Source organism: Panicum virgatum, chromosome 7K, assembly GCF_016808335.1.
Source record: "Panicum virgatum strain AP13 chromosome 7K, P.virgatum_v5, whole genome shotgun sequence".
Taxonomy (NCBI): Eukaryota; Viridiplantae; Streptophyta; class Magnoliopsida; order Poales; family Poaceae; genus Panicum; species Panicum virgatum.
This window is the reverse complement of record NC_053142.1, coordinates 40,459,879-40,485,256: the sequence shown is the minus strand read 5'-3', so window position 1 is coordinate 40,485,256 and position 25,378 is coordinate 40,459,879. Positions and strand designations below refer to the sequence as shown.

General features: G+C 47.5%; 5 protein-coding genes across 7 annotated transcripts; 2 read left to right on the top strand and 3 right to left on the bottom strand.

Annotated features, from left to right (window-relative positions):
- The first annotated feature begins 339 nt into the window (after positions 1-339).
- On the top strand, positions 340-3,799 carry LOC120642534 (E3 ubiquitin-protein ligase RMA1H1-like). 2 transcript variants are annotated; one of them, XM_039919107.1, is made up of 3 exons: positions 340-554; positions 591-666; positions 2,647-3,799. In XM_039919107.1, exon 3 carries the CDS (start codon positions 2,679-2,681, stop codon positions 3,459-3,461), a length of 783 nt encoding a protein of 260 aa, XP_039775041.1. In that variant the 5' UTR covers positions 340-554; positions 591-666; positions 2,647-2,678; the 3' UTR covers positions 3,462-3,799. The 2 variants fall into 2 exon arrangements, with proteins under 2 accessions (XP_039775041.1, XP_039775040.1); XM_039919106.1 differs by having other exon boundaries at positions 341-666.
- A 345-nt stretch (positions 3,800-4,144) lies between these two features.
- On the bottom strand, positions 4,145-7,160 carry LOC120642506 (syntaxin-81-like). Its single transcript, XM_039919066.1, has 7 exons — positions 6,836-7,160; positions 6,653-6,736; positions 6,457-6,561; positions 5,737-5,886; positions 4,855-5,109; positions 4,649-4,780; positions 4,145-4,459 (listed from the first exon to the last, which is right to left on the bottom strand). Exons 1-7 carry the CDS (start codon positions 6,911-6,913, stop codon positions 4,313-4,315), a joined length of 951 nt encoding a protein of 316 aa, XP_039775000.1. The 5' UTR covers positions 6,914-7,160; the 3' UTR covers positions 4,145-4,312.
- Positions 7,161-7,257: 97 nt separating this feature from the next.
- Positions 7,258-10,496, top strand: LOC120642494 (vicilin-like seed storage protein At2g18540). Its single transcript, XM_039919051.1, has 8 exons — positions 7,258-7,965; positions 8,463-8,508; positions 8,636-8,685; positions 8,809-8,850; positions 8,942-9,052; positions 9,278-9,356; positions 10,041-10,112; positions 10,202-10,496. Exons 1-8 carry the CDS (start codon positions 7,388-7,390, stop codon positions 10,250-10,252), a joined length of 1,029 nt encoding a protein of 342 aa, XP_039774985.1. The 5' UTR covers positions 7,258-7,387; the 3' UTR covers positions 10,253-10,496.
- Positions 10,497-13,579: 3,083 nt separating this feature from the next.
- LOC120642503 (sphingolipid delta(4)-desaturase DES1-like) lies at positions 13,580-16,783 on the bottom strand. Its single transcript, XM_039919062.1, has 2 exons — positions 16,292-16,783; positions 13,580-14,566 (listed from the first exon to the last, which is right to left on the bottom strand). Exons 1-2 carry the CDS (start codon positions 16,445-16,447, stop codon positions 13,745-13,747), a joined length of 978 nt encoding a protein of 325 aa, XP_039774996.1. The 5' UTR covers positions 16,448-16,783; the 3' UTR covers positions 13,580-13,744.
- Positions 16,784-19,224: 2,441 nt separating this feature from the next.
- LOC120642528 (expansin-B17) lies at positions 19,225-23,665 on the bottom strand. 2 transcript variants are annotated; one of them, XM_039919097.1, is made up of 5 exons: positions 23,284-23,665; positions 23,172-23,253; positions 21,808-22,114; positions 21,200-21,329; positions 19,225-20,044 (listed from the first exon to the last, which is right to left on the bottom strand). In XM_039919097.1, exons 1-5 carry the CDS (start codon positions 23,350-23,352, stop codon positions 19,841-19,843), a joined length of 792 nt encoding a protein of 263 aa, XP_039775031.1. In that variant the 5' UTR covers positions 23,353-23,665; the 3' UTR covers positions 19,225-19,840. The 2 variants fall into 2 exon arrangements, with proteins under 2 accessions (XP_039775031.1, XP_039775030.1); XM_039919096.1 differs by having other exon boundaries at positions 23,172-23,664.
- Positions 23,666-25,378: the final 1,713 nt, after the last annotated feature.

Below are 25,378 nucleotides of genomic sequence, written 5' to 3'. Positions count from 1 at the left end.
GGAGAAGGTTGAAGGAGGAAGGAGATTGAAGGAGAAGCTGACGTGTGGGCCCCACACGTCAGTGAGTGTAGAGAGAGAAGCAGCAGGGGTATTTTGGGCCATATGAAAATACGGGGGTCTGCAAGTGGGTCCAAGGGCATCAAAGACGTATAAAATGGCACGATTCAAAGAAACGAAAAATTATAATGGCATGTTTCAAAATAGGTAAATTGTAATGTCATATTTCAGAAGTTAGCAAATTGTAATGGCATCATAAAAAAACCCTAGTTTTAAAACCACCGTCCCACCGTCTATTCCCCCACCGAATTCCGATTCCCCAACACCCTCATTATATATCCCTGACGGAGCCCCTCCGCCTCCTGAACTCGGTCGTCTCTTCTCATCATCGCCCCTGCTCCTCCTCCCACCTTCCTCCTTATCACACCCAAATTGACCTCGCCGCCTGCCGGGCCGCCACATCCTCCTCCCCGCTTCGAACGACCGCGCCGCGGAACCCATCTCCTGGCCTCTCGTCCACCGAGGCGCGTCGCGTCGAATTCCTTGCTTCCCAGTCGTCGTCGGCGGCGGCGTCGTTGGCATCGTTATTATCCTCGCTGGTGGTGCTGGACTTGCGCGGGCGGGCGGCAGATCCACCCGAGCTCGGATTGATTTCGTCCTTCGCTGCTGGTAAGGACCCCCTGTCTCTTGCTTGCACGGGTTGTTCCTTCTTTATTTGGTAATGATTTGTTGGGCTGCTCCGAGGAGTTAGTTTCGTTCCGGTCTCGCCCTTTCTTGTATTCGAAGACAGAAATCAAATCTCAACCTTCCTTTCCGGGACGGACTCTCCGATCCGCCCAGCCTGTGGGTGTGGCGGATTGGTTTGCTGCTGCTGTAGTGCCTAGCCCTGTTTATTTATTTTTTTCTCACATAATGTTTTTGTCTGCCCCTTGTTCCTGGGGTGAGAGAGCAGCGTCAATTTGCAAATTTGTTTGGTGATTGTATTTAATACCTGGGCCTGAAGAAATTGCTCTTGTAGGTGCGTATGTTTAGTGCCCATGTGATTGTTTTTGCGACCTAGTACCCATGCGAATTGTCACTGCGTGTTGTGAATTGATCGTTCTGTGTTATAGAATGGAGAGGGAGGTACACGACGGTTCTTTGTTCTTGGTTCTAACTAATGTGGATAGCACCTGATTTGCTGCTTTGCTGGGACGCCTAAATTAGATCAATTGCCGAGGAAATGTGCTTAAAATCTGTAGGATGGCACCTGATATGTGTTAAACTTAGCATGTTGTTTATTTCTGGAGTTTCACAGCTTCTTTTGATCGAGCACAGCCTTCACCTTCAGTATCAATTCTTACTGCCTAAATCTATTACGCTAGTCATCAGCCCATCATACCAAAACTAAAACTGTAGGGAGATGATATTCTTTGAGCCTCATCTGTAGGTACTTGATATAATTAGGGCGTTTTTTAACTTAGAAAGACTTGCTGAAGCTTTACCAGTATAAAAATAATTTTAGTGGTACATATGGGGCCAGAGTGATCAAGAAATTTCCAGGAAGCTGTTGGGAATGCCATTCTTTGTTTCCTGATCCTGATACAGTGGGTGCAATTATCACTGGGTTATTCTTACTTTTTGTTGGTCACTAAATATGTTAAGTGATCATCTTTTCGGTGTGTTTGGATCCATTGAATATGCCAAGTGTTGTAGCTATTCCATCATTGTTGCAGTCCACATCAGTATTCCCATTTATTCTTGTTTTTCAATGATGTTCATTGGAAGAAGCTCCACAACCACAAAAAAATAAAACAACAATTTGTCACTGCAAGCATATATATATTTCTTCCCTGTCCCTTCTCTGAATATATAATTTGTTAGGATCAGCGTTAATCTGCTCAGGACCTGCCACTGGCAGCCTTGTCAAAGTCTACATTTGCGAGCTGCAGGGCGGCCTTTAAAACTTTTTTTTTCTCTATTTTCTTCCCAAGGCAATTTCGAGCTGGCAATGATGGCACTTGCATTGAACATGGGGCCAAGACCCTGAGTCAATATTTTGTTGTTGCACGCACATTGGAGATAAAGCAAGCAGTTTCATTTCCTTGCTGACATAAGTTTCCTAACTTCTGATAAATATCTTCATGGATAACATGTCAATGGAACACAAAGTAGCACGGGGATAACCATAACAAAGGGGATAGAAACAAAGTTCAGCAGATCTAGTCCCCAGTACTATAATATTTGAGAATCCATGACTACTGACTCGTGCTACTAGGAAAGATGATCCTTAACATGCTTTGGAGATTTACCTAACATTTGCTTCAGTTGTCACATGCACCCCTTTGTTTAGTTTAATTTTTGTCTTTTGTCTGTACACCTAGCTCCACGTCTGTTGCAGAATTGCACATATCTTAAAACTATAGATTGCCATGTTTCTTTTCAAGATAAGATAGAGATTGCCATGCGGTTTGCTTCGTTGCTTCCAATCTTATTTCTTTAATTTCTACAGTCCTTAAGCATGGTTAAGTAGGCGTCTGCGCATTATGAATGTTTCCATGCTTAGACTCCCTTAACATTTTGTACAATTAAACTATGGTCCAATTTCTATGTTGCTTTATCAATCGTATGCATTCTTACTGACCTGTTTATTTAATTTTTCTGCTGCAGTAGTGTCAGCAACTGAATCAAAAACACTTTTCATGGAAGCTGGGAGAATGGATCAGCCTTGCATGGCTGCTATCAATAGCCAGCCTTTGGTGGCTGATGTTGAGGCAGTGAAGAAAGCAAGTGGGGACATGCCTGCAACAATGGGAAGTGGATGCTTCGACTGCAACATCTGCCTTGATTTTGCAGCAGAACCTGTGGTTACCCTCTGTGGTCACCTTTACTGCTGGCCTTGCATCTATGAGTGGCTGCGCCCTGGGGTGGAGTCAACTGCCAGTGACAACAGCAGTTCAGCAAGGCGGCAGTGCCCCGTATGTAAGGCAACACTCTCCCCGGATACACTAGTACCACTGTATGGCCGTGGAGGGAGCTCAAAGAAATCGCTGAACGGCATGTCCATCCCGCACCGTCCCACGGTGCACCGGGAGACTGTTGAGCATCATAACACACAGAGCAACGTCAATGACCAGCAGCACCACCAGAGCATGGAAACCAACCCTCCGCATCAGCCATTGCGGCACGCACACTACCATCCCAGTTCCACTGGGTTCGACTTCATCTACCCTCCGGCACCACTAGGACGTGGCTTGATCCACTCAACTGCCGGAGGGGTGCTCGGAGGGATGGCAGAGGCTGTGCTCCCGTTGGTGCTCGGTGGCCAGCTGCCAGCAAGCTTGTACTATACAAGCCCTTACCATGTCGCGGCACAGAACGTGAACCCCAGGCTGAGGCGGCATCAGATGGAGATTGAGAGGTCCCTCCACCAGATCTGGTTCTTCCTCTTCGTGTTTGTGGTGCTGTGCTTGCTCTTGTTCTGAGACAAGACTGTGCCCTGTGCACCTCTCTGTAGATATCGAAAGTGGGAGAGGGGATACTAATGGATGATGCGTATAGTGAAGAGGGTAATGGGTTGTCGATAAGCATGTGCGTAAGCATGCTGATAATAGAGTTGTATTATGATGAGACATGGAGGTAAAATGCAGATTTCATACTTCTCGTCTTGATGTCAGGAGCTGTTGCTTCTTTCTTGCTTGCCTGGCCGGCCTGTCACCATCGGCTGGTTAGGTTGCCTACTCATCATGTTGTTCATTGGTTGGTGTCACTGCCAAGGGCAATTGGATCTGTATATAAATCAAAAATGATGTTTGGCTACCAATGTCTGTCCCGTGTCCACTGTACCCCCCTATTCCAAAATGTATCTCGATATGCAGATTGCAATTTCACAATCAGATGCATTTTTTGTTCTGTACGTTATGCAAGCATCTGAGGCAGACCGAAGCAACTATTGTTTGCTTCAAAGTTAACAGGAAGAGCGAAGGAGACATATCACTTGATTACTAAGGTACACTGCACATCCAAGCTGTTGAGACGTCGGACCTTGTCTTTCGTCTCTACAAGTGATTGAAAGCTCCAAACGCCATCTTTAGTACGACAGAATTTAAACACACAAAGCACAGTGCCACTGCATCTTTACTTCTTTAGTACATTTGCATACGTGAAATAAAACTAAAAATCCCAGCATATTCAGATAGCGAGCGCAGTGAACAAAAGGGTTGGAAAGTAATACAGTGCCTAAAAGGTCACATTTAGACTTTTAGAGAGACATGTGGTTTTGGTAATTTGGTCATTTGGAATAAACAAAACAATTACAATGTCTTCATGCACCAATTCAGTTGTTATACCAGTCAAGAAAAAGAACGGAGAAAGTGAGAACAAAGAAAAAGAGGAGGAGAAAGGTTCTACTGCTGCTGTTCCGCTGAATAGCCTGGGATAGTTCCTTGTTCCCGCGCTCCACGTTATTCGTAGCTTCAACAGCCTGAGAACAAAGGATGTTCCATGGAACCATAAATATATTAATCAGGTTTCATTAGTGCCTATCTGAACTATGTTATAGTTAACAGTTAACCAGTCAACAAGTATATATCTTACAGCAAAATACCTAGGAATGGTACTCTAAACATATAAACTGGTAGTACAAATAAGCAAGCTCAGATGAATCACACACCTGGTCATATAAATATTGGATCTGTTGAGTTTGTTGTAGAACATGCGTTGACATAAGATGATTAAGTGCTGACATTTCCATCATCTTTGTCTCCGTTTCTTGGACAGCGTCAAGAAGACTTGTCAACTCCACCTAAGAAGAGTTTCAGGATGTAAAATAGCCAAGTTTTTCACTAACGCATAATTTGTATACCATCCGTATATTACCTGGAGAGCTCTTGTTTCATCATCCAATAGTTCTTGAACTCTCATGGGTGCAGCAGATACTTCCTGATCTCCAATTTTTGATACATCAGATTTTAGAACAAGATTGGACTTGGATGGTTCATCAGGTTTGATTTCTGGTTTCTTCTGAATCTTCTTCCTTGGCATTGCTCTATTAATAGCGTCTTGAAAACGCATGGACCGAAGCCGATCAAACTGTGCAGTTACCGAGTGGAGACGCTCACTCAAAATTAAAACCTGTTAGCATTGTACACAAAACAAATAGTTAACTCTAGCTGGACATAAAAAGCCTTAAACTGATGTTTAACTGCTACTTACAATATGAATATAAAGAAAAAAACAAAGAAAAAAACACATACATGTGTTTGCCTGAATGATGCACTTGATGCAGCACTGAACAAACAAACTAAATGTTATTCAAATTCACTTGATGCAACAGGGCAATCTGTCCTCTAAAATTACACAGCATAATTCTACAAATGCTATCAACCAGTGGAGGTTTGATAGCCTGCTACCAACTAGTAGAATATGTACCCATATAAAATATTTTGAAAAGAAATGTTCAAACAATCAATCCACAGGACGACTTGATCTATTAAACAAGTTGGCTCCAATGAAAGGAAATTCTTGGTCATCATAAGTGTAGCAATGTCATCTTTTGTCATTATAAGCATAGCAATGTAACAAGTAATACTAAGAAATCACTTGGTCCAATCCTCTGAACAGTAAACATTCAGACCAGTAAGCTACCCAAAAATATTTCCTTCTCGTACCTATTTCTCTATCGTATACTTCCCCAGAAACAAATTAACCCAGTAGAGCATTCAAAACTTTTAACATCAATGGCAAATAAAATAATCATACCACACCATGCTGATGAGCTATCAAGTCCAACCGGGAACTCTCATCCCTAGTGCCAAGCCATGTCTTTGCACTTCCACTCTTCTCTTCTTCATGGATCCTGTTCTTTAGGATATCAATCTGTTCCTTGCATGCTTTTACAAAAACACCAACCTAATATACAATGAGTAATTAGACATAGCTACTAAATTGAGAACGGAAAGCAACAGCTTAATATTGCGTGAATCAATAATGATCAATACACTGTATCAGAATGAATATAAATTGTCAACATGGTGCATACTCGAGGAATGCCTCATCACTATATCCAAACATAGATTAACAGAATGAAGAGAAAGATGCACAAGCTACCCAAACTGAATGTGAAGCATCAAAGAGGATAAGTCATTGTGCATATGCATGTTCTTCAACATTGTTTCAGGGCTACGTTCTTCAATAACTGTAACCCGAGACTAGATTTGTACAGTTAGGAAAATAATACTTGGCAAGCAAGTATATATCTTACGAAAAAGGAACACTACATAGTACAGCAACATGTATCTCTTGTTTTGTCAAACAACCAACTAACTAAGTTTTTTTATGGGCACAGGAAATCACTCATGGACATTAAGCATATATTGGTTGCAGAGTACACACATTTAAGATTTCTTACATGCATAACCATCGGAAAGGAAATAGCAAATCAAAACGAACAACCACACACCGTGTGAAAGTGCAACTTACTTCATGCTCGATGTTGTCCCTCTCTCGCTCTGTAGTGCGATGCAGGTCCACATAGTCCCTCCTGTGCTTCACTATGAACCTCTCGAGTTCCCTGATACTCTCAAGCTACAATTCAACACAGCCCATCATCAATCACTCTCGCAACCTGGCTCCCCACACGCAACAACACAGGAACACATCCACCGCAGACTCCTACCGTCTTGATCGCCGCATTGGTGAATGGAGACTTGGGGGGCGGCTTCCGGATGATGAAAGACGACATGAGCGCGGCCATCTGGGCCTGCACAGCAACACAACGGAGCGTGACGAATTGGGGGCCGTTCGGCTTCCGTCCGTACGCTGAGGGGAAGGGGGATGTTGAGGCTCGGTTGGAGCTTACCTCCGTGTAGCCATGGGAGAGCGCGGCGACGCGGAGGGCCTCTTTGAAGTCCTCCGTCCTGTCCCGAACCCTCGACATCGCGGAGGCAGTAGCAGCCGCCGCCGCCTCCGGTCAGATCCACGGGCGCTCGTGAGCCTGCCAGATGCGCCGCTGGCGCGCTTATGAGCCGCAAGTGCAGGGGGCGGCAGGAAGGGCCGACTGCGTCGCGCTGGATCGGCGGCGGGCGGCGCCACGCCGGCGCGTCGGATCGGGCGGCGAGGTGGGCGCGAGCGCGAGAGGGAGGAGACGGGTCGCGAAGGTGGGAGACGTGTACACAGGCAACAGAGAACGAATATGGGGCCACCACAGTTTGATAAAACTGGACCCACCTGTCAGTGAGGTCCAGGGAAATTAGGCGAACGCCACCAAGGCCACTTCGTCCTCTCTCTCCTCTCTCAAGGCCACTCCCAGGCGGACACCACTCGCGGCTCTCTCGCGAGCCGATCTGTCTCGCCCTCGCCACCTCCCCTCCCTTCTCGATCCTGCGACGCGAAACCCTAGTCAGGCGACTCCATGGCAAAGGACCAGAGCGGCTCGGCTCGTGATGGTCGAGGCGATGGGGAGGAGGAGGAGGAGGCGCGCAGCGGCAGCAAGTCGGTAGAAGCTGGTAGGGAGGGGCACTCGAAGGGAAGCCGGGACCGGAGCCACCGCGGCAAGTCGAAGCGGCGGGAAGAGGAGGAGGGAAGCGAGAGCTCCGGTGAGGACTCTAGCGAGCGGCGGAAGCGGCGAAGGAAGGAGAAGGAGCGGCGGCGCCGGAGCCGCAGCGAGAGCACGGGCTCGTCGTCGGAGTCCGAGTCCGAGTCGTCGTACTCGGGGTCCAGCGCGGAGTCAGAGGGCGAGTCGGAGTTGGATTCGGAGGAGGAGAGGCGGAGGCGGCGTCGGAAGAGGAGGAAGGAGAGGGAGGAGGAGGAGAGGAGGCGGAGGAGGAAGGAGAAGGAGAGGCGGAAGAGGAAGGAGAAGGAAAAAGAGAGGGAGAGGAGGAGGAAGGAGAAGAAGAAGAAGAGGAAGGAAGAGAAGAAGGATTTGGTGAAGAAGGGCGCCGTGACCAACTCGTGGGGGAAGTATGGTATCATCCGTGAGGTCGATATGTGGTGAGTGCCTTAATTCGAAACTTCAGGGTTTGGCATATCACGCTATGAATTTGCATCGAATTTTTCGGGTGCACTTTGTTGTTTGTGCGGCATTGTATAGCTCAATCTGAAATATGCAAATGTTGAGGCTTACTGAAAGTGAAGATAATTATGTTACTGGAATGATCGTTAGTATCTTTCGAGTTTATAAAGCTGCTATTCTAATAGCTTTGAAGCAGATTTTAGTTCATCCCTCATAATTCATAGGAATGGTGCAAGTAGAAAATTTGAGAAATATTTTATGCATCCACATATCCAATTTACTTATAAACAGTTTTATACTACTGCTAAGTGCTGAGTACATGTTATATGGGACTTTGCTAGTTTAATCCAACATCATGTCGTATCTATGACAAAATGAGATGAACTTAGACACTATCACACTAGATAATTGGATACGAAGTACCAAATTATTTCTACCACATTTCTATAAATTAAGTGTGCAACATATTTTGTAGGAGCAAGCGACCAGAGTTCACTGCATGGTTATCAGAAGTCAAGCAGGTATGTTTCTTTTATATTGTTCTGCACATGTCGATACACGGTGAGGCAGGGATCGAGGTCTATCTTAAAATTTAAGACCAAAATAATCCGGTTGTTCAATTTAGTTTTCTTGTTAATGTGGCCCCAGGTTAATTTGGAAGCACTGTCAAACTGGGAAGAGAAACAAATGTTTAAGGAGTAAGTTATTCTACTGTTATGAAGTTGCTTGAATAATTTCGTGACCCTCTGATGTACCAAGAAAAATATTTCTTACTGTATACTTGATTTTCCAATGATGTTTAACATATGGTTTTATCTCAGATTCATGGAGGATCACAATACAGCCACTTTCCCATCAAAAAAGTAATGCCTTCCGTCTTCTGCGTATAACTTTGAAATAGATGATAGGTTCAAAATAGGGATTTATCATTTATCTCTTTATGCTATCTTTCAGATATTATAATTTAGATGCTTATCATCGCAAAGCAATGGAGAAAGAGAAAAGGAAGGGTTTAAAGACCTCAGTGACAGAACGTACAGTATTTAATGATGAGGAGCAACGACGGTATGCTAACATGAATTTGTTTTGTTGTTTATTTCTACAATGTTATCTTTATACTTATTTCTGAAACATGGAACACCGATTATCAGTTTGTGAGCTGTTATCTTTTCACATACTTTTTGCATGTTCAATGAAGGGAATATTATGAAACCCTTGTATTTTAATTGGATTTGGAGTTTATTATATGTTGAGTAGTTCCTTTTTAACTTGTTTAAAAAAATCATGCAGATTGGAACTATTGAAGGAACGTGAACGACGAAAGGAGGAAGAAGTGGAAGCTTTAAAACGCTCCATGCAAGCAGGACTGGTTAGATTAATTTTGTGTTCCTTTTGTCAGCCTTGATTTATCTTTGAAACATCAATTAAATACTATAATGTTCATGTAGGGTTTTGCTACTAGTTTAAGATCATGCTCCAGCATGAAATGGATATGGCTTAGAAACAGCTGTTATAATGTCATGCATTATTTTGCTCAAAGAGAATATTAACTATTTATAATGGGAAGTGATATGCAAAATGGATAGACTATAGAGCATGCACTATGTGATTGAAGCGAACAAATAGCTTGTCTGCACATAACAGCTCTTTCTCTGAATAAGTATATGAAGACCTTTGTAGTTGACATCTACACTTCTGTCCAATCAACCAAGTTGATTGCACAGGTGTGCAGTCCATTGTGTACAATTTTGCTACCTTCTAGGATATTTCATTGTATCATAGTCTCCTAGGACCTATATATGTCCATTCCTTACCTGAAACAAATTTAGCGACAATTATTGCTTTTGACCTTATTGTTTGAACACTCGGTTCCAAGGCTGCACCCATTTATTTGCTTTTCTTATTCAATCCATGTTTTATTTACTACATCTCATGATTTTTCCGTTAATATCCCTAACAGGGTATGGTTGTGGAAATATTACAGTAGGATTATGGTATAGTAACTGAAAGCGAATTAAGTTATATTCATCTTGTGTGTTTTACCTGCTCTTAGGCTCAAGATATGAAGGAGCAGGCCCGTCTACGTGAGGAAATGAACTATCAATACAGGTTGGGCAATTTTCAGGTACGTTCTTTCGTTCTCAACTTGCAAGCCAGATATGATGGGTTAACATATACTCCTATAACCTTAAGCAAATCATTTTTCATTATCAGGCTGCAGCTGCAATCCAAAAAAGATTGGATCCTGATGCCCCTTTGCAGTAGTCGCCCTGTGGAGAGCCTAATTCCCTGCAGTTGTTCCTCGTGGACCTGTAGGGTGAGCATACCTAGCAATAGCATATTGAACTGCTGTTTTTTTACCCAAGTTTCTTATGCAGTTAGCGTGTCGGTTGCTGTATTTGTATCAGCAGAATTTTGAATTCGAGATACTGCCAGTTTTCACATGGTCTAGCCTTGCGTGCTGGGATTTCATGTTTGTTATAGGTTGCTTCACATGCTGTTGCAGCTACCCTCGTCGTCCTTCACATGCTGCGTGCCCTCGTGTTGCATTATTATTCTTACACCCGGCTGTCGAGTCAGCTTGAGCTTGGTCGTTCTACACGAGCAGCCGACGTGAACCCAGCTGTCAGCATGAATTAGGATCCGTCTGGACTGCCATTTTGTTTCTTGATGAAAAATGAAAAATGAGAATTGCGGCAACCGAATCGTTTCCTCTAAAGCTGTTGAATACTCTCTTATTCAATGGCCGAAAGAGAAATTCTTTAGTGCTGTACCACTCTAAAAGGCATTCTAAAATAGGCTAACTGGATTGATCGATTGTCCCTTGTTGGGGCTGGAGCAATCTTATTCTTGGACTGGAGAGACTTGTGCCACTTGAGGCCATAGGGACTTTTTTTTTTTGAAACCTTGAGGGGCATTTTCAGCCACGCGCTTTGTTGTTCAGGCGATGGGAGATACACCGCTACATGATTTGGAGCAGCCGTGGGTCGTGACAGATCTTAGTTCGGTTCGTTTAAACCCTGTAGGTTAAGGAGCAGGCTAGCGACTAACACCGGTGGTAATTACTTTAACTGATTTCTCTGATGAGATAGATGGACATCACGATTGAGAGCCTTGATAGTTGTGGTGGGAGATGGAAGCTTCAATCAAAACGATGATCAGGTGTGAGGACCATCGACAGCTACGTGGCTATGGCTGTTCTTTTGCAAGACGTTGAAATTCTCTGAAAACTTCGCAGCAACAGATCTGTCATCTACGGCCAACTACAAAGTCTGCCAACGAAGAATAGCACGAAGAACACACGCATGGGACAAGCAAAAGATAAATACTAGCCATACGCTACACACACATACGAATTTTTACATCAAGTTGTTCGAATAAAATAGATCCAACAATACCAAAATCACAACGAAAACTCAGAAAAGCACGCTGCTGTAGTCGAAACCCAAACGCCTAGCGCTTGATGCTGCTCCTGACCTTGTTCCACGCCTTCTTGCACGACTCGCCGGCCACCTTGATGCCCCTCATCGCCTTGTCCTTGAGGTGCTTCAGCTCCTTGGTCCGCTTCTTGACCTGCTGGTCGAACCCGCCCATCTCCTTGGTCGACGCCGCTGGCTGCGTCTCGTGGAGGAAGAAGACGACGGGAGGCCAGGAAGGAAAAAATGGGATGCGGCGGTTGCCGACTTGTCGCGAAGGCGTGTGGAGGGGGAGGAGAGGTCGAGAGGAGGAGGATATAAAAGTAGCCGCCGCGTGGTGTGGTGTGGACGCGAGCTCGGAGCCGATCTGTAAAGCTTTGAAAATGAGTTGTGTGGCCGCGTCGGCGTTCAAGGAAGCGGCCGGCGGTTGACGTTTTGAATCATATAGGCAGCCTAGAGATATCTCTAGATTATTAGCTAGCCAGTCGCTTCTAATGAGGTGCTAATGATTGCTTACTGACATGTGGGCCCGGCGCGTGGCTGGAGTTTGGAGGCCCTGCTTTCGGAGTTCGGTTAGGAGATCGGAAAGGCAACGCTCCGGCTGCCGATGATTCTTTGGTTTTTTTTTGGCAAAATTCCTTTTTTTCGACGAAAATCTTATGCTTCTTTTGTTGAGACTGAAGGAAGCGCGTACACCGGTCATGCGAGACTTTCGGCGGATCTAGTGGCCCGTGCGGTTAGGTTTCTTCCTGGTGACGCAATCCACTCTCCAAGGAACACACTGGCGAAGGAGGGAGGTACCTCGGCGCAACGGCATGGCTGCTGCGTCGTGCGCCTGTCTTGTTTGGCTACGCTGGTTTGGCAGGACTGTCGAATGGCAAGTTTTTGGCTCGAGACAACAAAATCTGCGAGGCTTGAACGCCGCGAACCCTGTATGGCAGCCAGGACAGTAGAGTGTGTAAGCAGGAACAACGATGATACGATTTGGAACCGCCTGGTGAATGTATTTCGGGCAGTTCCTATTGCAACCCTGCAACTGGGCTTGCATCCAATCCAATTGATGAAAACCTCAAAAGCTTTAAGAAAGAAATTAACACCTCAGATAGGGCGAGGAGGCGACAGACGCACATCTTAGATGATCACTTATCTTTCCTGGATCACACAAAGGACAGTAGGAAGAGCCACCCCTTTCTCTTTGTGAAAAGAGCTTTAACAATGTTTAATCACAGACAATGACATTACGATTCAGAACGGTGTGATGGATGTATTTCTTACATTTTAAACTGCAGTGGCTGCAACTGTACTTGCATCTAATTAATCGCATGGTGAACCTTTACAACATGTTTACTGTACTTGCATCCAGCTCAATGATGAATCTTCACAACATGTTCCTTTACAAGTGTCATCAAATTATTCCAAATCTGAACTCCAGAAAGTCTACATGTGTACATCTTTGTCAAGTTTTGATGAGCAATTCGAACTCTTCATCACCCACCGTCAGAACGTGGGCACCCAATACCTTTGGCCCTCAGGAATAGTTCAACGTTGGTTGCACTGCGAGAGGTCCGGATTTGGTAGTTTTACTCTGTCGGATGCTGTATGGTGGGGCAAAGGCATTATGGCGACATGTTGCATGACGGTGGCCTCCTCGGTGTGATGCGGCATGTTTTTTTCCGACTTTCTATCAACGCGGGATCGTGTTTCGACGGCGACATCCTGGGCAGGACAAGGTTGGTAACTGTGCTGACTTGGCTTACTCGGCCTCTGTGGCCCTTCAGTTTTGAGTGTTTAACCGTGTCGATGCCCCAATCCAACCGGGTGAGAGTTGAGATATCGAGTTTCCTGTGTTGATGCCCCAATCTAACTGGAAGAGTTGAGTCTTGGAGTTCCCCGCACTTTCATTTCTTTTCTTTTTTCTGACTATGGTCTTCCAGGATTGTAGTCTTATATTTTTTCTGCTATATCAATAGAAACTCTAATTTTCAAAAAAAAAAAGCTCGCACTATCTTGTGCGGTGCCTTAAAAAAAACGTTGGTTGCACTGCCAGCAGCCGCGATCAGTGTCGCAGGATCGCAAATTCGCAACTCACGGAGCGGGCGAGGGGAAAGTAGCGCACGATGCATCAGGTTTTAAAGAACCGTGGCCATTTCTAATTCACCATACACCAAGTGACACATAATGGAAAGTATACCTCTGGAACGTGTAAAAATTACTCGCAAAACTTGTGATAGCACGCAGTTCCAACGGATCGTCAGGTTTACACCAACAGAAACATCTCTAATAGAGTTCATAGACGACACACAAAAAAAATTCCACCCGCAGGCAGGAGGAGGTCCATCAACTACGAGTCTTTCTTCGGCGCCTTCCTCTTCATCCGGCTGAACGGCCCGACTGTCTGGTCCATGATGTACATGTAGATCACCTGGCTCCACGACCTGTACGACCTCAGGCTCTCGTAGTACTCCGGCGCGATCTCCTTCACCTTGTGCAGCCTCGTGCCGGGGATCCTCGGGAAGTCGTGGTGCTCGTTGTGGTACCCCACGTGCCAGGTCATCAGGTTCAGGGGGCCGTAGTAGGAGTAGGTCTCCTGGTCGGGGCTGAACACGTAGTGCTCCGAGATGAAGTGGCCCGCCATGGGGTGCATCCCGCCGCCGACGAACGTCGAGAGTATCAGGTAGGCCAGCGACCTCCAGCCGTGGAGGTAGACCAGGCCGGCGTCCAGCGCGACCTGGATGGCGAGGTTGGTGAACTCCCACAGGCCTGGGGGCTTCGGCTTCAGGAACAGCGGCCTCAGCGCGTAGAAGAAGAGCTGGAGCACCACCCACACGGACTTGCTGATGGCGTTCTTCACGGCGTGCGCCTCTGCCTGGCTGGGGATGTCCATGTCGATGCCGTCCACGCCTTGGAACCGGTGGTGCTCCAGGTGGTACTTTTGGAAGGTTATGGACATGGGGACACCGATGGGGAGGTTTGCAAAGATGCCTAGCCAGCGATTCAGGGACGGGGTCGTGAAGGCGAGGTTGTGGCTCAGCTCATGGATAGCAAGGAACAGGTTGTGGTTCAGGAAGGAGCCGAAGAAGTAGGCAACTGTCAGGAGCTTCAACCAGCTGGCATCACGGAGGAATGTAGCAGTCCACAGCTGAAGTGAAACAATCACAGCAATCTGCAGATAAAGTTGGCACTGCTGTCAGAAAACAGTAGTAGTAAAACTCAATGAAAAAGGGTCTACATTTTGCAGTAATATCTTACTAATGAAACCGAATGCCAAATTTCCTATATTCATACAGGTATGCACGAACAACTTACAGCACAACAAAAAACAAACCAAGCTAGTACCACTTATGGAGAGGATGACAGGTCCCCTGATTTTTCAAACAGGTCATGAAACTGTGGCTGTTACAAGTTGCTCGTTTCTGTTGCCAGAGTTCAATGGTCAGCACAACAGCTGTTGGTGAAAGGGATATATGCTTAGATACCAGTTTTGCATATGAATCCTAGCAAGGAGAGAAAACAAGGATACTCTGTTTCAAACAGCTGCAGAGCAATGGTGCAGGGCACTGTAACTTCAGTGAGTTCGTGTCTGTGCTTATAAATTCAGATTGTATTGAAATCTATAGATATAGATCATCCGAGAATTCTATCATGTTCAATAGTAGCAAAGATGTCTTAGTGGATTTGTGTTTCACGCAAATGACCTTCTGTACAGGAAAAAAAAAGAAATATACTTTTCTTAAATGCTTCCTATTGTTGTTGTCAGTCTCACTGAGACACCACCAAGATATGTTTGCATCTTAGGATTGGTTTAAGAATTACCATCCCAAATTGTTCATGCAAAACAGAACATGCAGCAGGCTTAACAGGCAGATATATCGACGGGCAAAGTGATTTGGGGCTTATCCTTCGAGGAGAAAGTAGTTAGGGCTAATTTCCTTCCTGGCACCCACATTCAAATCAAATAAGTAAAAAAGAAGAAGCAACTGGATTGAAAGTGTGAAACTATACTAAGCAGAGGTTAGAGTCACAGGAGGAGCTTGACACAATGAATCTTATCATTTGTTAGTTGGTCCTGATGTCATTATTGTCATAATCTTTAATTAACAGCACAGGCTTTATTCCATGCCTTTAAAGTGCACGGAAGCCAACCGGAAGAAGCAACTACCATTTCAGGCTTGAAAGTTACTGGTGGAAGCGTGGAACTGATCCAGGACCAACAAGAACTGTTGGGCAGAAATGTCAGGCCAGCTTAATTTATTTTGAAGAAATGTCAGGCCAGCTTAATTTATTTTGAAGAAATGTCAGGCCAGCTTATGGCGCCTAAACAAATTCTATTAAGCTTGTTATGGCTGGATAAGAAAGCTTAATGGAAGAAGCTCCCGCTTTAAATGTAGTATTGCTTAATTACTACTAGTTATTCCGTTTTGCACCATAATTCCCAAGTTTAACAGTTTCCAAGCGCATTAAATTTTCAGGTTGAAGACAAGGGTAACAAGTTAACTGTTACATAAACAAGCAATTAACAAAAGAAAATGGGAAAATCAAAACAAGTTTGGCTGCAACCTTTCCTTTAAAAAGCATAACTGCAATCACTTTGTCACAGTTGAGATTCCTGAGAATAACTCTAGTAACGTAAGCACTAGAAGCTGAACACCGCCAAACTAATTCCCCTACTGATTTATTCAGGTACGTCAATTAGAGAGATCTCGGCTTTAAGGCTACCCAGACCCAGCTTACACTTCACCGCAAAAGCCAAGCATCGTAGGGGGAAAAAACAATATGAATTGCACTCTCCGGCAAGCTCAATCCCCAATTCCTCATTGCAGCACACAAGGAGGACGCCAGGACGGCACAGAGCCGGGCAAAAAAAAAAAAAAGAGGCAGATGACGGCACCTTGAGGAAGGCCCACGGATCCGGGCCGAAGAGCTCCTTGATCTGCGGGTACTTGGCCAGGATCTCCCGGCGGCGCGACGCGTGCGGCTCGTCCGTGTACGACCAGAAGAAGTCCGTCGCCATCACCCCTTCGTCCGCCTCCACCCCCGCGCCCATCGCTCCGCCCCTCCCTCCCTCTGGCCCCGCGAGTGGACGGCGGTCCGCGGGCGCAGCGGCAATCCTGTGTGCGCGGGGTGGCGCCCGAGCCCGAATGCGGGTGGGTGGACTCGTCGCCTCCTTTTCCCACGGGCGGCGCGAATCCTGTGTGCTATCCTTTTTTTTTTTTTGAACAAAAATCCTGTGTGCTATCCTTGATGGAAGTATCTCCCACTCCCGGCCGGCTATGGGCGGAGCCGTGCAGCGGCGGAGGGTGGGAGATTTGTCTATTGCAGGGAAGGGAATCCGGGGGGCGACGACGAGCAGGAACGTGCCCTGGCTGGAAGAGAACGTGACGCGGGTCGTGGGTGATGTCAAGCTGGCACTTTAGGGGTCGCTATGTCATTGACTGCGATAACCGTGGCTCAGGGGTGCTTTGGGGCTTTGGGCCTGAGATAGGTGGTGAGGTCGGCTCTACAAAATGGGCCATGTGAGGCCTAGGAAGAAAAAAAAAGGAAAAATCGTACAAGTCACCGGGCCCTGTGGACAGCACCACATCAACTATTTCATCATCAGTAGGAAACGATATCATTTTTAACAATTCTCGTTAGTCCAGGAATTTACATTTTTTTCCGACTTAACTATTTCATGCTTATTGCAATTTGCAATACGCGCTCAAAGATTTTTTTAAAAGAAATGTTATTTATGTCTAGAAACGCCGAAACAGAGATCATTTTCGATTTCTGGTTAGTCAGATTTTTTCCAGCACTACTTTCACCATTTTCCATTACAAATGGCTGGGTTTGTTTATCAACTTAGAAGTTGTTTGGATCCGGGAACTAAATTTTAGACCATGTCACGTCAAAAATAATTTTAATATTTAGAAATATGAGTCTAATTACAAAACTAATTGCAGAACTATGAGGCTAAACTACGAGACGACTCTAATGAGGTATACTAATTCATAATCAGCCGATGGTTGCTGTAGCATCACTGTAGTGAATTATGGATTAATTAAACTCACTAGATTCGTCTCACGAATTAGCACTCATCCGTCAAAAAAATTTATAAACAGATTTTATTTGATACTCCTAAATAGTAAAAAAAAATTGATGTGACAAGGACTTAAAGAAAAACCTCAGAAAACAAACGGCCCCTTATTGGGCTTGGTTAACCTCACTGTGCCGGAGTTCGAGACGAAGCAGTCCAATGCAGTATCAAACGATGAAAAATCGAGTGTTGAAGGCCCCTCAAACGCTCGAGGGTGAGATAGCTTTTTCCTTGCACTATCAAATTTTGCCAAACTGACTTAACTATACAACCCACAAAATTAAAAAAAGTATATTAGTAAATTCACTTTGAGTCCCGAAACATCTACGTCCTTCTATTTTGTTAACCAACGTTGGCGATTTTCAGAATGACAACATGTGCGATCATTTTAGAAGCTGCAGACATGCTTAAATATTGAAATTACATATAGTCCTCACATAAATATGTCTTGCGGCCCAAACAAGTTTTTTTTAAGAGAAACAGAGCCAACCTCACTTGTCATTGCCACCCGGGCACCCCTGATCCTCGCCCTTGTACGCGAGACGGAGTTGCCGTTGGATACTTGTACTTTCCTGACATTGACCAGGTGCATCATCACTGCCACCGCCAGCATTACCAGTGGATATCTCTTTCCATCTTCACGCATGCATTGTTATGTACAGCCCTGAACAAACAATCACATCGGCCGAAAACTGTCTTTGACTGGCATGGCAGCAAAAGAATGGACAGACCAACAGTCTGGCATTCGTTCATTGGGAACAGAGTTACATTCTCGGGTCACCAGGTTCATGACACAGGCTGGCACACATGACCACCAACCAAGCCTCGTCATGCCCGTGACCTGCTTAGCTATCGTATGAGCCACCTCATTACAAGAGCGAGTTACATAAGAGAATTTGAAAGACTCAAAACCCCCACACGCATTCCTCATTGAGGACAAGTAAGATCCTGACTCCTGACTAAGGATGGAATCGGATCGGATACGTATGGAATCGGATTCGGATAGCATTTTTTACCATATTTTAACTTGGATACGGATATGGATTCGGATGTTGTCGGATACGATACAAAACGGATGTCTCGAATTCGGATACGGATTCGGATATTTACTTAATTTGGAACATAGTTATATTTGTTTGTTTTATTCATTATAACGTATTTCGAAGGTATCGCTAAGTCATTATACAATAAGGATTAAAGTATGTAATTGTTATAGTTAAGAAAAAGACATCTCATCAAAACATATTTATCCATAAATATTTAAATAGTTAATAATATAAAGATATAAAATGCAAATGAATAAATATTTTAATGGAAATATTAATAGTTATAAAGAATAAATGGAATAAAGTATATTTATAATTTTATCAATAAGTGGATAAACCAAAGTAAATTAAAATTAATATAATTATCCATATCAAAATATAGTTAATTAAATTGAAATTAATTAAACTTAATCTTTATATATCATTAGAAATATTAAACCTAGTAGCACATGTCATTTATTCATGATCACTCTTAAATAATTCCACTAAATACATTATTATTAATACTAAAACTAATACATCACTAATCATTAGTTATATATATAATTTTTAATAATTTTCTATGTGCTCATTCTTATTCGAATACGGATGTTGCGGATATTGTCGAATACGGATGTGGAATCGGATAGAGAAAAATGAGGAAAAACGAATTCAAATATATCCACTTTAGTACCACATTACAAACGGATACGTATATCCATATTAGGTGCGGGTACGGATACGAATGCAAAAAATTCGAATAACCATTTTCACATTCCCACCCTTACTCCTGACATTGTCACGAAGACACGAACCCTGCATTTCAATCCGGCAAAACACAAAACAGAAACACCAGAACAAGCGCGCGCACGACACGGACGAACAGGACGCCACGACCACGACCCAGGAGGGGATCCAAAACCCTCACACGGTCCGAGTCCGACCAGCTTCCCCATCGGATTCCTGGCCTCAAGCAGCGAACGCTCTCGATCTCCTTTGGAGACGGCGGCTGCTTGGTTGGTTGGTACCTGGGCCAGCTCCTGAACTCTCTGCTCACAACCAAAATTACTAGCAGTCTAGCACCACACACACGTCTGATACTCTGAATCTCTGATGCATAAGCATCAGCACACACTAGCTAGCTATACTACGATTAGGCCAAGCTGCCCGAATACAGAAAAAAAAACAGTCTGCCGATCCATCCAGTAGGAATAGGCAGAGGGTTCCTGCCTGGCTGCCTGCCAAGTGGGCCACCAGCCTTTGCGGACCCACATGGCAGTGTCCGGGGCCGGTAAAACGTGGGCCCCGGGGCGCCGCGCCCCCTCCGGCTCCTCTTTTTCTAGAGGGACGGCTCGAAGTTGAGGCGCGAGGTGTAGGTGGCCTTGGGCGCCCAGTTCCTGGGGATGACGTCCCGGGCCGTGAGCGTCTTCTTGGCGGACAGCGTGGTCAGCCTCACGGAGAAGGGCCCCACCAGCGGGCCCCGCACCAGGCACCACGTGGCCCCCCACACGTGCTTCATGTCCAGCCACTCCACCGAGTTGGCCTGCAAGGGCGCAAAGCATGGCGAATTAGCAGGATGGAATGGGAGAGCAGTCGGTCAGCAGCTCTGTAGCTGTAACTATCTCTGCATTATTCAGCTCGAGTTGTTACTGTTAACCCACCACTAGCACTAGGCAAAGCACAGCAGCATCGCTTTGCAAGGCAACAAAAAGCAATAGCGCGGTTGCATGGGATTCCATGGCATCGTTGGATTCCCCAGCCCACTAGGTCACACGACGAGCCCACAACCCACGAGCGCGCCACAAGGGCTCAGGATGGCTGTCAGGCCTTCACTTAACAACTACCGTGAAAGCACTCACTAGTGCAATGCGAAAGGCAAAGCAGGCATGAGGGGCCATCAGACTGTAGTCTTTGATGCTGGTCGTCGTCTTAAGCAGGGAGGCCGAGCTGAAGAAACAGCATCGTGGGGACATTGGCGGCTAGGGTTCAGGCGATGCTGCTTTTTTTTTTTTTTGAATAATGCGATGCTGCTTTTCCAACACATTCAGAACGGGAATCATTCGGAGGGAGACGATCATGCGTGTGTGTGCTGTGCGTATACCTTTGTGCAAAGCATTGACTAGGGGTTTCTTTGTAGTGGTAGACAGAGCAAGAAAGTAGAAAAGCACTAGAGCGCCTTCATGCCAGGCCACGCGTGCCTTGTTTCCCTTGATCGGGATAAGGTGCTGCCCTTTGGTTGTGTGTAACCTTAGATTGGGTAAACAACGGAAGAGATTTTTAACTGCCAGGTCTTTTGGCCTCACTTCTTCAGGTCCATCGATCTGCAACTACAAGGACAGGGTAGAGGCCAAACAACAGCGGCAATGCTAGCCAGAGTACTAAAGGCAAGCAATTGCAGCACGCGCGTGTCCAGCATGCTCGGTTAAGGCAATGCCGCTGTGGGCTGTGCGGCCCTCTCTTGTCCCGGTGCATCTCGAGGAATGGCCCTAGCACTAAAGGTTGTTTTTTTTTCCTTCCCGATCAAGCATTAAAGGTTGTTAAGGACAAGAGATAGCCTCCTTTTCCTAATCGCTTTGTTGCGAAAGGGCCGTGCAAGAAAGAGAAGATGCAAAGAAGCGTCGCTAGGGTGGTGAGGTCTGAAAGTCTGAATCCGGAGGAGGGAAATGTCATAGGAGGATTCGGCGGTTCTGTTGGTTACCTGCTTTATCTGCATGGATCCAATGTCGCCTTCGCCGTCCTCGAACTCGACGAGCAGCGAGAGCCAGAAGCTGGTCGAGCCCTCGTTCACACGGAATGCGATGTTCTTCCCGCCGTACTTGCAGGCAGTCCTGGAGTATATGCACAGACAAACGACACTGCACCGGTCAGATTCTGAAAGAAGACGAAACGGGGAATCTCGCTGCTAGTTAACTGAATTTTAATCAGTCGTCTTTTCCTCTCTGAAGAGATTGATCAGGAGATGTTCAAAGATGATTAGATGCTAACTCGGCCGCAGACCTGAGACTGACAGACAGCTGGGCTGCATTCCCTCCCATTTAACCCTGGACAATTAAATTCACTGCGCGTCATCACTCATCAGGATTCAGGATCATAGTACTACTCCTACAGATCGAGGAAATCATGGCACCAGCGTCCAGTCCAGCGATGTTTTCAGACGTCAGGTGGCCATTTTTCAGCACGACATCACGGTTTACGAGACACTGTTTTTAGTCCACTGTCATCGGTGTTATGCAAATGCAGCAGTTGTTTCTGAACCGATGAAAGTATTCATTCAGACAGGGGAATGTGCTGCACCGCGCGGCTCACCTCCTGTAGACGACGTTGAGCTGTCCCCTGTCGCGCAGGCGGCCGCCGGCGCCGGCGACGGCCATCCTGCTGAAGGCGGCGCCGCTGAGGTCGAAGTGCGTGTGGCCGAACGCGCAGAGGCCGCCGGGGCACTCGTCCGTGACGATGACCGTCACGGCCCGGCGCGAGCAGATGCCGCGGTCCAGGCACTTGACCTTGTAGCAGGCGCCGCAGCCCTCGCCGTCCTTGAACAGCACGGGGCTCACCGACCCCACCCGCGCCTTCATTGGCACCACGTCCACCAGCGTCCCGTACCCGCACGCGCCGCCTGCAGATGCCAAAACAAACCAGATGCTTTGGTTGGTGCCGTTTAGGATCATCGAACGGAACACAAGATCAGTCCATGCAAACTACCATTGTTTGGTTAGCTAATCGCAGTGTCAGTGCCTGAAAAAAGGAAGAGAAATACTCCGTGCATCGGGGTGCAAGTTGCCGTAAAGAACAGGTTGAAACGGAGGCTTGTGGGATAGTGATGGACAAGTCTCGGGGCTCACGGGTGTGGCACTGTTCCGTTACGAGACGGGTCAAACAAACAGGACGACAAAACTGAAGGTCATCTACTGCACGGCGTACTACCCCCAGCACAGTGCTCAGCTGGGACGGTGTAAATGCTAGCAGTAATAACAGCGAGCTCATGGTCTTGGTCCGTCGCCGGATTAACTTCTTCTACTTGTGCTAGAATCAATGTTTTAAATCGCCGGCTAAGAAGTTTAGCGGCAAGGCTGTCATTATGGTGTTTAGCGGGCTATAGCCGATTTTAGCAAATTAAATGTTATAGCGGCTGTTTTTTCTAGAAGCTATAGCCGGTTATTGTGGCGTGGCGACTGGCCGTGCCACTGTGACTGTGCCAGGCAGTGCAATGCTGCATCAATGTCGTGCTGGGAGGAGCTTTGCCGCCGGAGCCGGACAAGGAGACGACGAAGCGGCCGGCGGCAGCGCGGCGCGAGCGGAGTGCCTGGCCGCTTGACAGGTGTGCCGGGACCCGGAGCGGGGCCCACCGAAATTCGCTCCGGGATTCATGGGATCCGCAGAGGTCCCGCCAAAAAAAATGTCGCAACGGAAGGAATTATTCTTCTTCTACAACTACCCCCGGAAGAAAAACTTTGCTTCTAGCCGCGGTAAAGAAAAATCTGCCGGCAGATGCTAATCTGACGGCCAGTGCAGCATAATCAACCCGGCGAACGAATTGAACTCGTTCTGCTCGTATGGTAATGGCGTGTCAGTCAGTGTGTCTGTGTCCTTGTGCTCCCAGAAAAAAAAAATCTAAGGCCAAGACCGGCGTGTGGTGTGCTGGTGTGGAGCTGAGCTGAGAGCTGAGCGCTTACCGTCGCTGCCGTCGCCCTCGGCGTCGCCGTACCACGTCGCGGTGGCCGGCCGCCACTCCATGTCCAGGCCCGCCTCCGCGGCCGACTTCCCGCCGCCGAAGAGCAATGCGGCTGATACGGGCGGCGCCGGCGCAGCCAGAATGCAGAGCAGGAAGAGGGCGAGGGAGCGCGGGGAAGCCATTGGGGGTCTGGGCTGGGTTGGTTGGTTGGTTCCTCTCGACCCCCCTTCTTCCCCGCCTGCGCTGCGCCCTTCCCTTGCTGGAGTGGTGGCACTGCGGCTGCTGCGAGAGCTGGTGGTACTTTGGTAGGCTTCTTTCTGGGTCTCTCTCTTTTATGGCTTCGAGAAAATCCCCAGCCCCAGTGAGTCTCTCAGTCAGAGCTCACCATACCACGGAGCCAGAGGTGCTCTGCTTGTTGGGCAGCCAGGCCCAGGCTTCGCAAGAGCCTGTACAAATTGGCAACACGGGCATGGGCGGCAGGGCAGTGAGGAGCGGTCTACGGCACCGGAATAATGGAGGCTGATATATAAGTGAAAAAAAAAGCTGTATCCCGTAGGTGAAAGTGAAACCGTGAAAGAGCACCGTGAAAACCGCAGATGCGTGTGCTGTTGAGGTCGAGGTGTCACAGTGTGCTTGAGAGCTGATGGCTAGTGGAAGCGGAGCCCTCCTTGCCCTCTGTCTCTGACAGGCGGGCGTCACCGCGAAACGGGAACGGCCACTCGTGCTGTCGCGGCAGGCCGTTTCAAGACCGCGACCAGATCGTGCAGGTAGGAATAGGATGTTTGTTTAGTTCTCTTCCCTGCGTGGTTAAGCACTTGCGCAGTTGCACTTGGAGTAAAGTAAGCTGCAATTTGCAAGCGTGACCAATGGCCCATCGCCCATCGGCATTCCTTCTTTCACTCCGGGCCTCTTTGCCGCTGCCCTCGACTCGCCCCATCCCACGGTTTTCCCACCACGGCACCACCCCATGTGCGGCCGCGGACGTCGTCGCAGCGCAACACTGCACTACTGCGGCAAGCTGAAATGACCGAAGAGCCCCTCGCGCCTCGGGCCTCGGAAGACCGTTGACGTTGGCGTCACTCACCCCGCCGCACTGCCTGCCCCGGGCTCGCTTGACCGTTGCCGTTGCGCAGCGAGCCAGCGACGAAGCAAGAGCTACGGAAGCGGAGGTCATGCCGCTTGCCGCCACGGGCACCTGCCTCCCAGATTGCCCGTCGCCCAGTAGTCACGTGGCGGCGTGGCCGGGTGTGGCCGTGTGGGCTGCTGGTCGTTAGGTCTGGCAGCCTTTGCCGTGCCTGCGTGTTGGCCTGTTGGGCGGAACCGAGCGAGTCGTCCCCCGCGCTAGCTGTTCCTTCCTCCGGAGAGCCTGGAGGCTGGGTTGGGAGGATCGAGTCGGTCTGTCTGGAATCTCAACGCCAGCGCCGGCAGCGAAATCACTCGCCACAGTCAAATGGTTAACCACGCCGTCGGCGCCATGCGCAGCGCGTGATCATTGTGTGCTCGTACCAGGCGGCAGCATCGCTTGTCCCTCTGTTGGGCAAAGGCCTGGGCATGACACCAACAATTTCTGCGGCTCCCTGCCCTGCCCCTGGCCGAGATGAGCCCTCTCCGTGCGTCGAAAGCCTTCCGGCATCGCGGTCACATGCACGCGCACGTATAATTTCACCCGTCGGTGGTACCTGTAACTGTAAATCTGTAACCTGTGTGCACCGTGTGATCTGACTCTGGACCATGGCATGGAAGGTGGCAGTAACACACGAACGCATTTTTCCGATCCGGGGCTCCAGGTTCCAGCTACAGGGTCCTGCTGTTGCGGTAGCGGCGTTCCTCGTTCCGCTCCGGGGGGGGGGGGGGGGGGGGGGGGGCATCGCGTAAACAAAACGCAGGTAGCGGCGGATCTCGAGACGGCCGGACCCCGCGGACGCCGGAGTGCAGGAGGCGTGGCGGCACCATGGATCATGGCCGCACGGTGGTCGATGGTCAAAGGGTAGTTGGAGACCGTTCCGGAGAAAAAGCTCGATGCGATCAGGACAAACAGACGGGGGCGAGCGAGGCCTCAGGCGCTTGGGGTTGGGGCAAACGGACGGGGGCTATTTGTTTCTTCCCCTCGCCTCGCTAGTTGCTATCCACCAAGTAAACATGAAATTTTGCCAGAACTGGTCTACACTGGTCTGAATTTTGTATTGCCATAGTATTCACTTTTCACAA

Coding starts and splice junctions, on each gene's coding strand:
- LOC120642534 (XM_039919107.1), top strand. CDS start 2,679: ATGGAAGCTGGGAGAATGGATCAGCCTTGCATGGCTGCTATCAATAGC.
- LOC120642506 (XM_039919066.1), bottom strand. CDS start 6,913: ATGTCGAGGGTTCGGGACAGGACGGAGGACTTCAAAGAGGCCCTCCGC. Junction 6,737..6,835: donor TCTCCCATGGCTACACGGAG/GTAAGCTCCAAC, acceptor GTTGCTGTGCAG/GCCCAGATGGCCGCGCTCAT. Junction 4,781..4,854: donor ATGAAACAAGAGCTCTCCAG/GTAATATACGGA, acceptor AACTCTTCTTAG/GTGGAGTTGACAAGTCTTCT.
- LOC120642494 (XM_039919051.1), top strand. CDS start 7,388: ATGGCAAAGGACCAGAGCGGCTCGGCTCGTGATGGTCGAGGCGATGGG. Junction 8,686..8,808: donor GAGAAACAAATGTTTAAGGA/GTAAGTTATTCT, acceptor GTTTTATCTCAG/ATTCATGGAGGATCACAATA. Junction 9,357..10,040: donor GCTCCATGCAAGCAGGACTG/GTTAGATTAATT, acceptor ACCTGCTCTTAG/GCTCAAGATATGAAGGAGCA.
- LOC120642503 (XM_039919062.1), bottom strand. CDS start 16,447: ATGGGCGCGGGGGTGGAGGCGGACGAAGGGGTGATGGCGACGGACTTC. Junction 14,567..16,291: donor ATCCGTGGGCCTTCCTCAAG/GTGCCGTCATCT, acceptor CTTTATCTGCAG/ATTGCTGTGATTGTTTCACT.
- LOC120642528 (XM_039919096.1), bottom strand. CDS start 23,352: ATGGCTTCCCCGCGCTCCCTCGCCCTCTTCCTGCTCTGCATTCTGGCT. Junction 22,115..23,171: donor CGAGGGCGACGGCAGCGACG/GTAAGCGCTCAG, acceptor TGGCATCTGCAG/GCGGCGCGTGCGGGTACGGG. Junction 21,330..21,807: donor CTCAACGTCGTCTACAGGAG/GTGAGCCGCGCG, acceptor CATATACTCCAG/GACTGCCTGCAAGTACGGCG.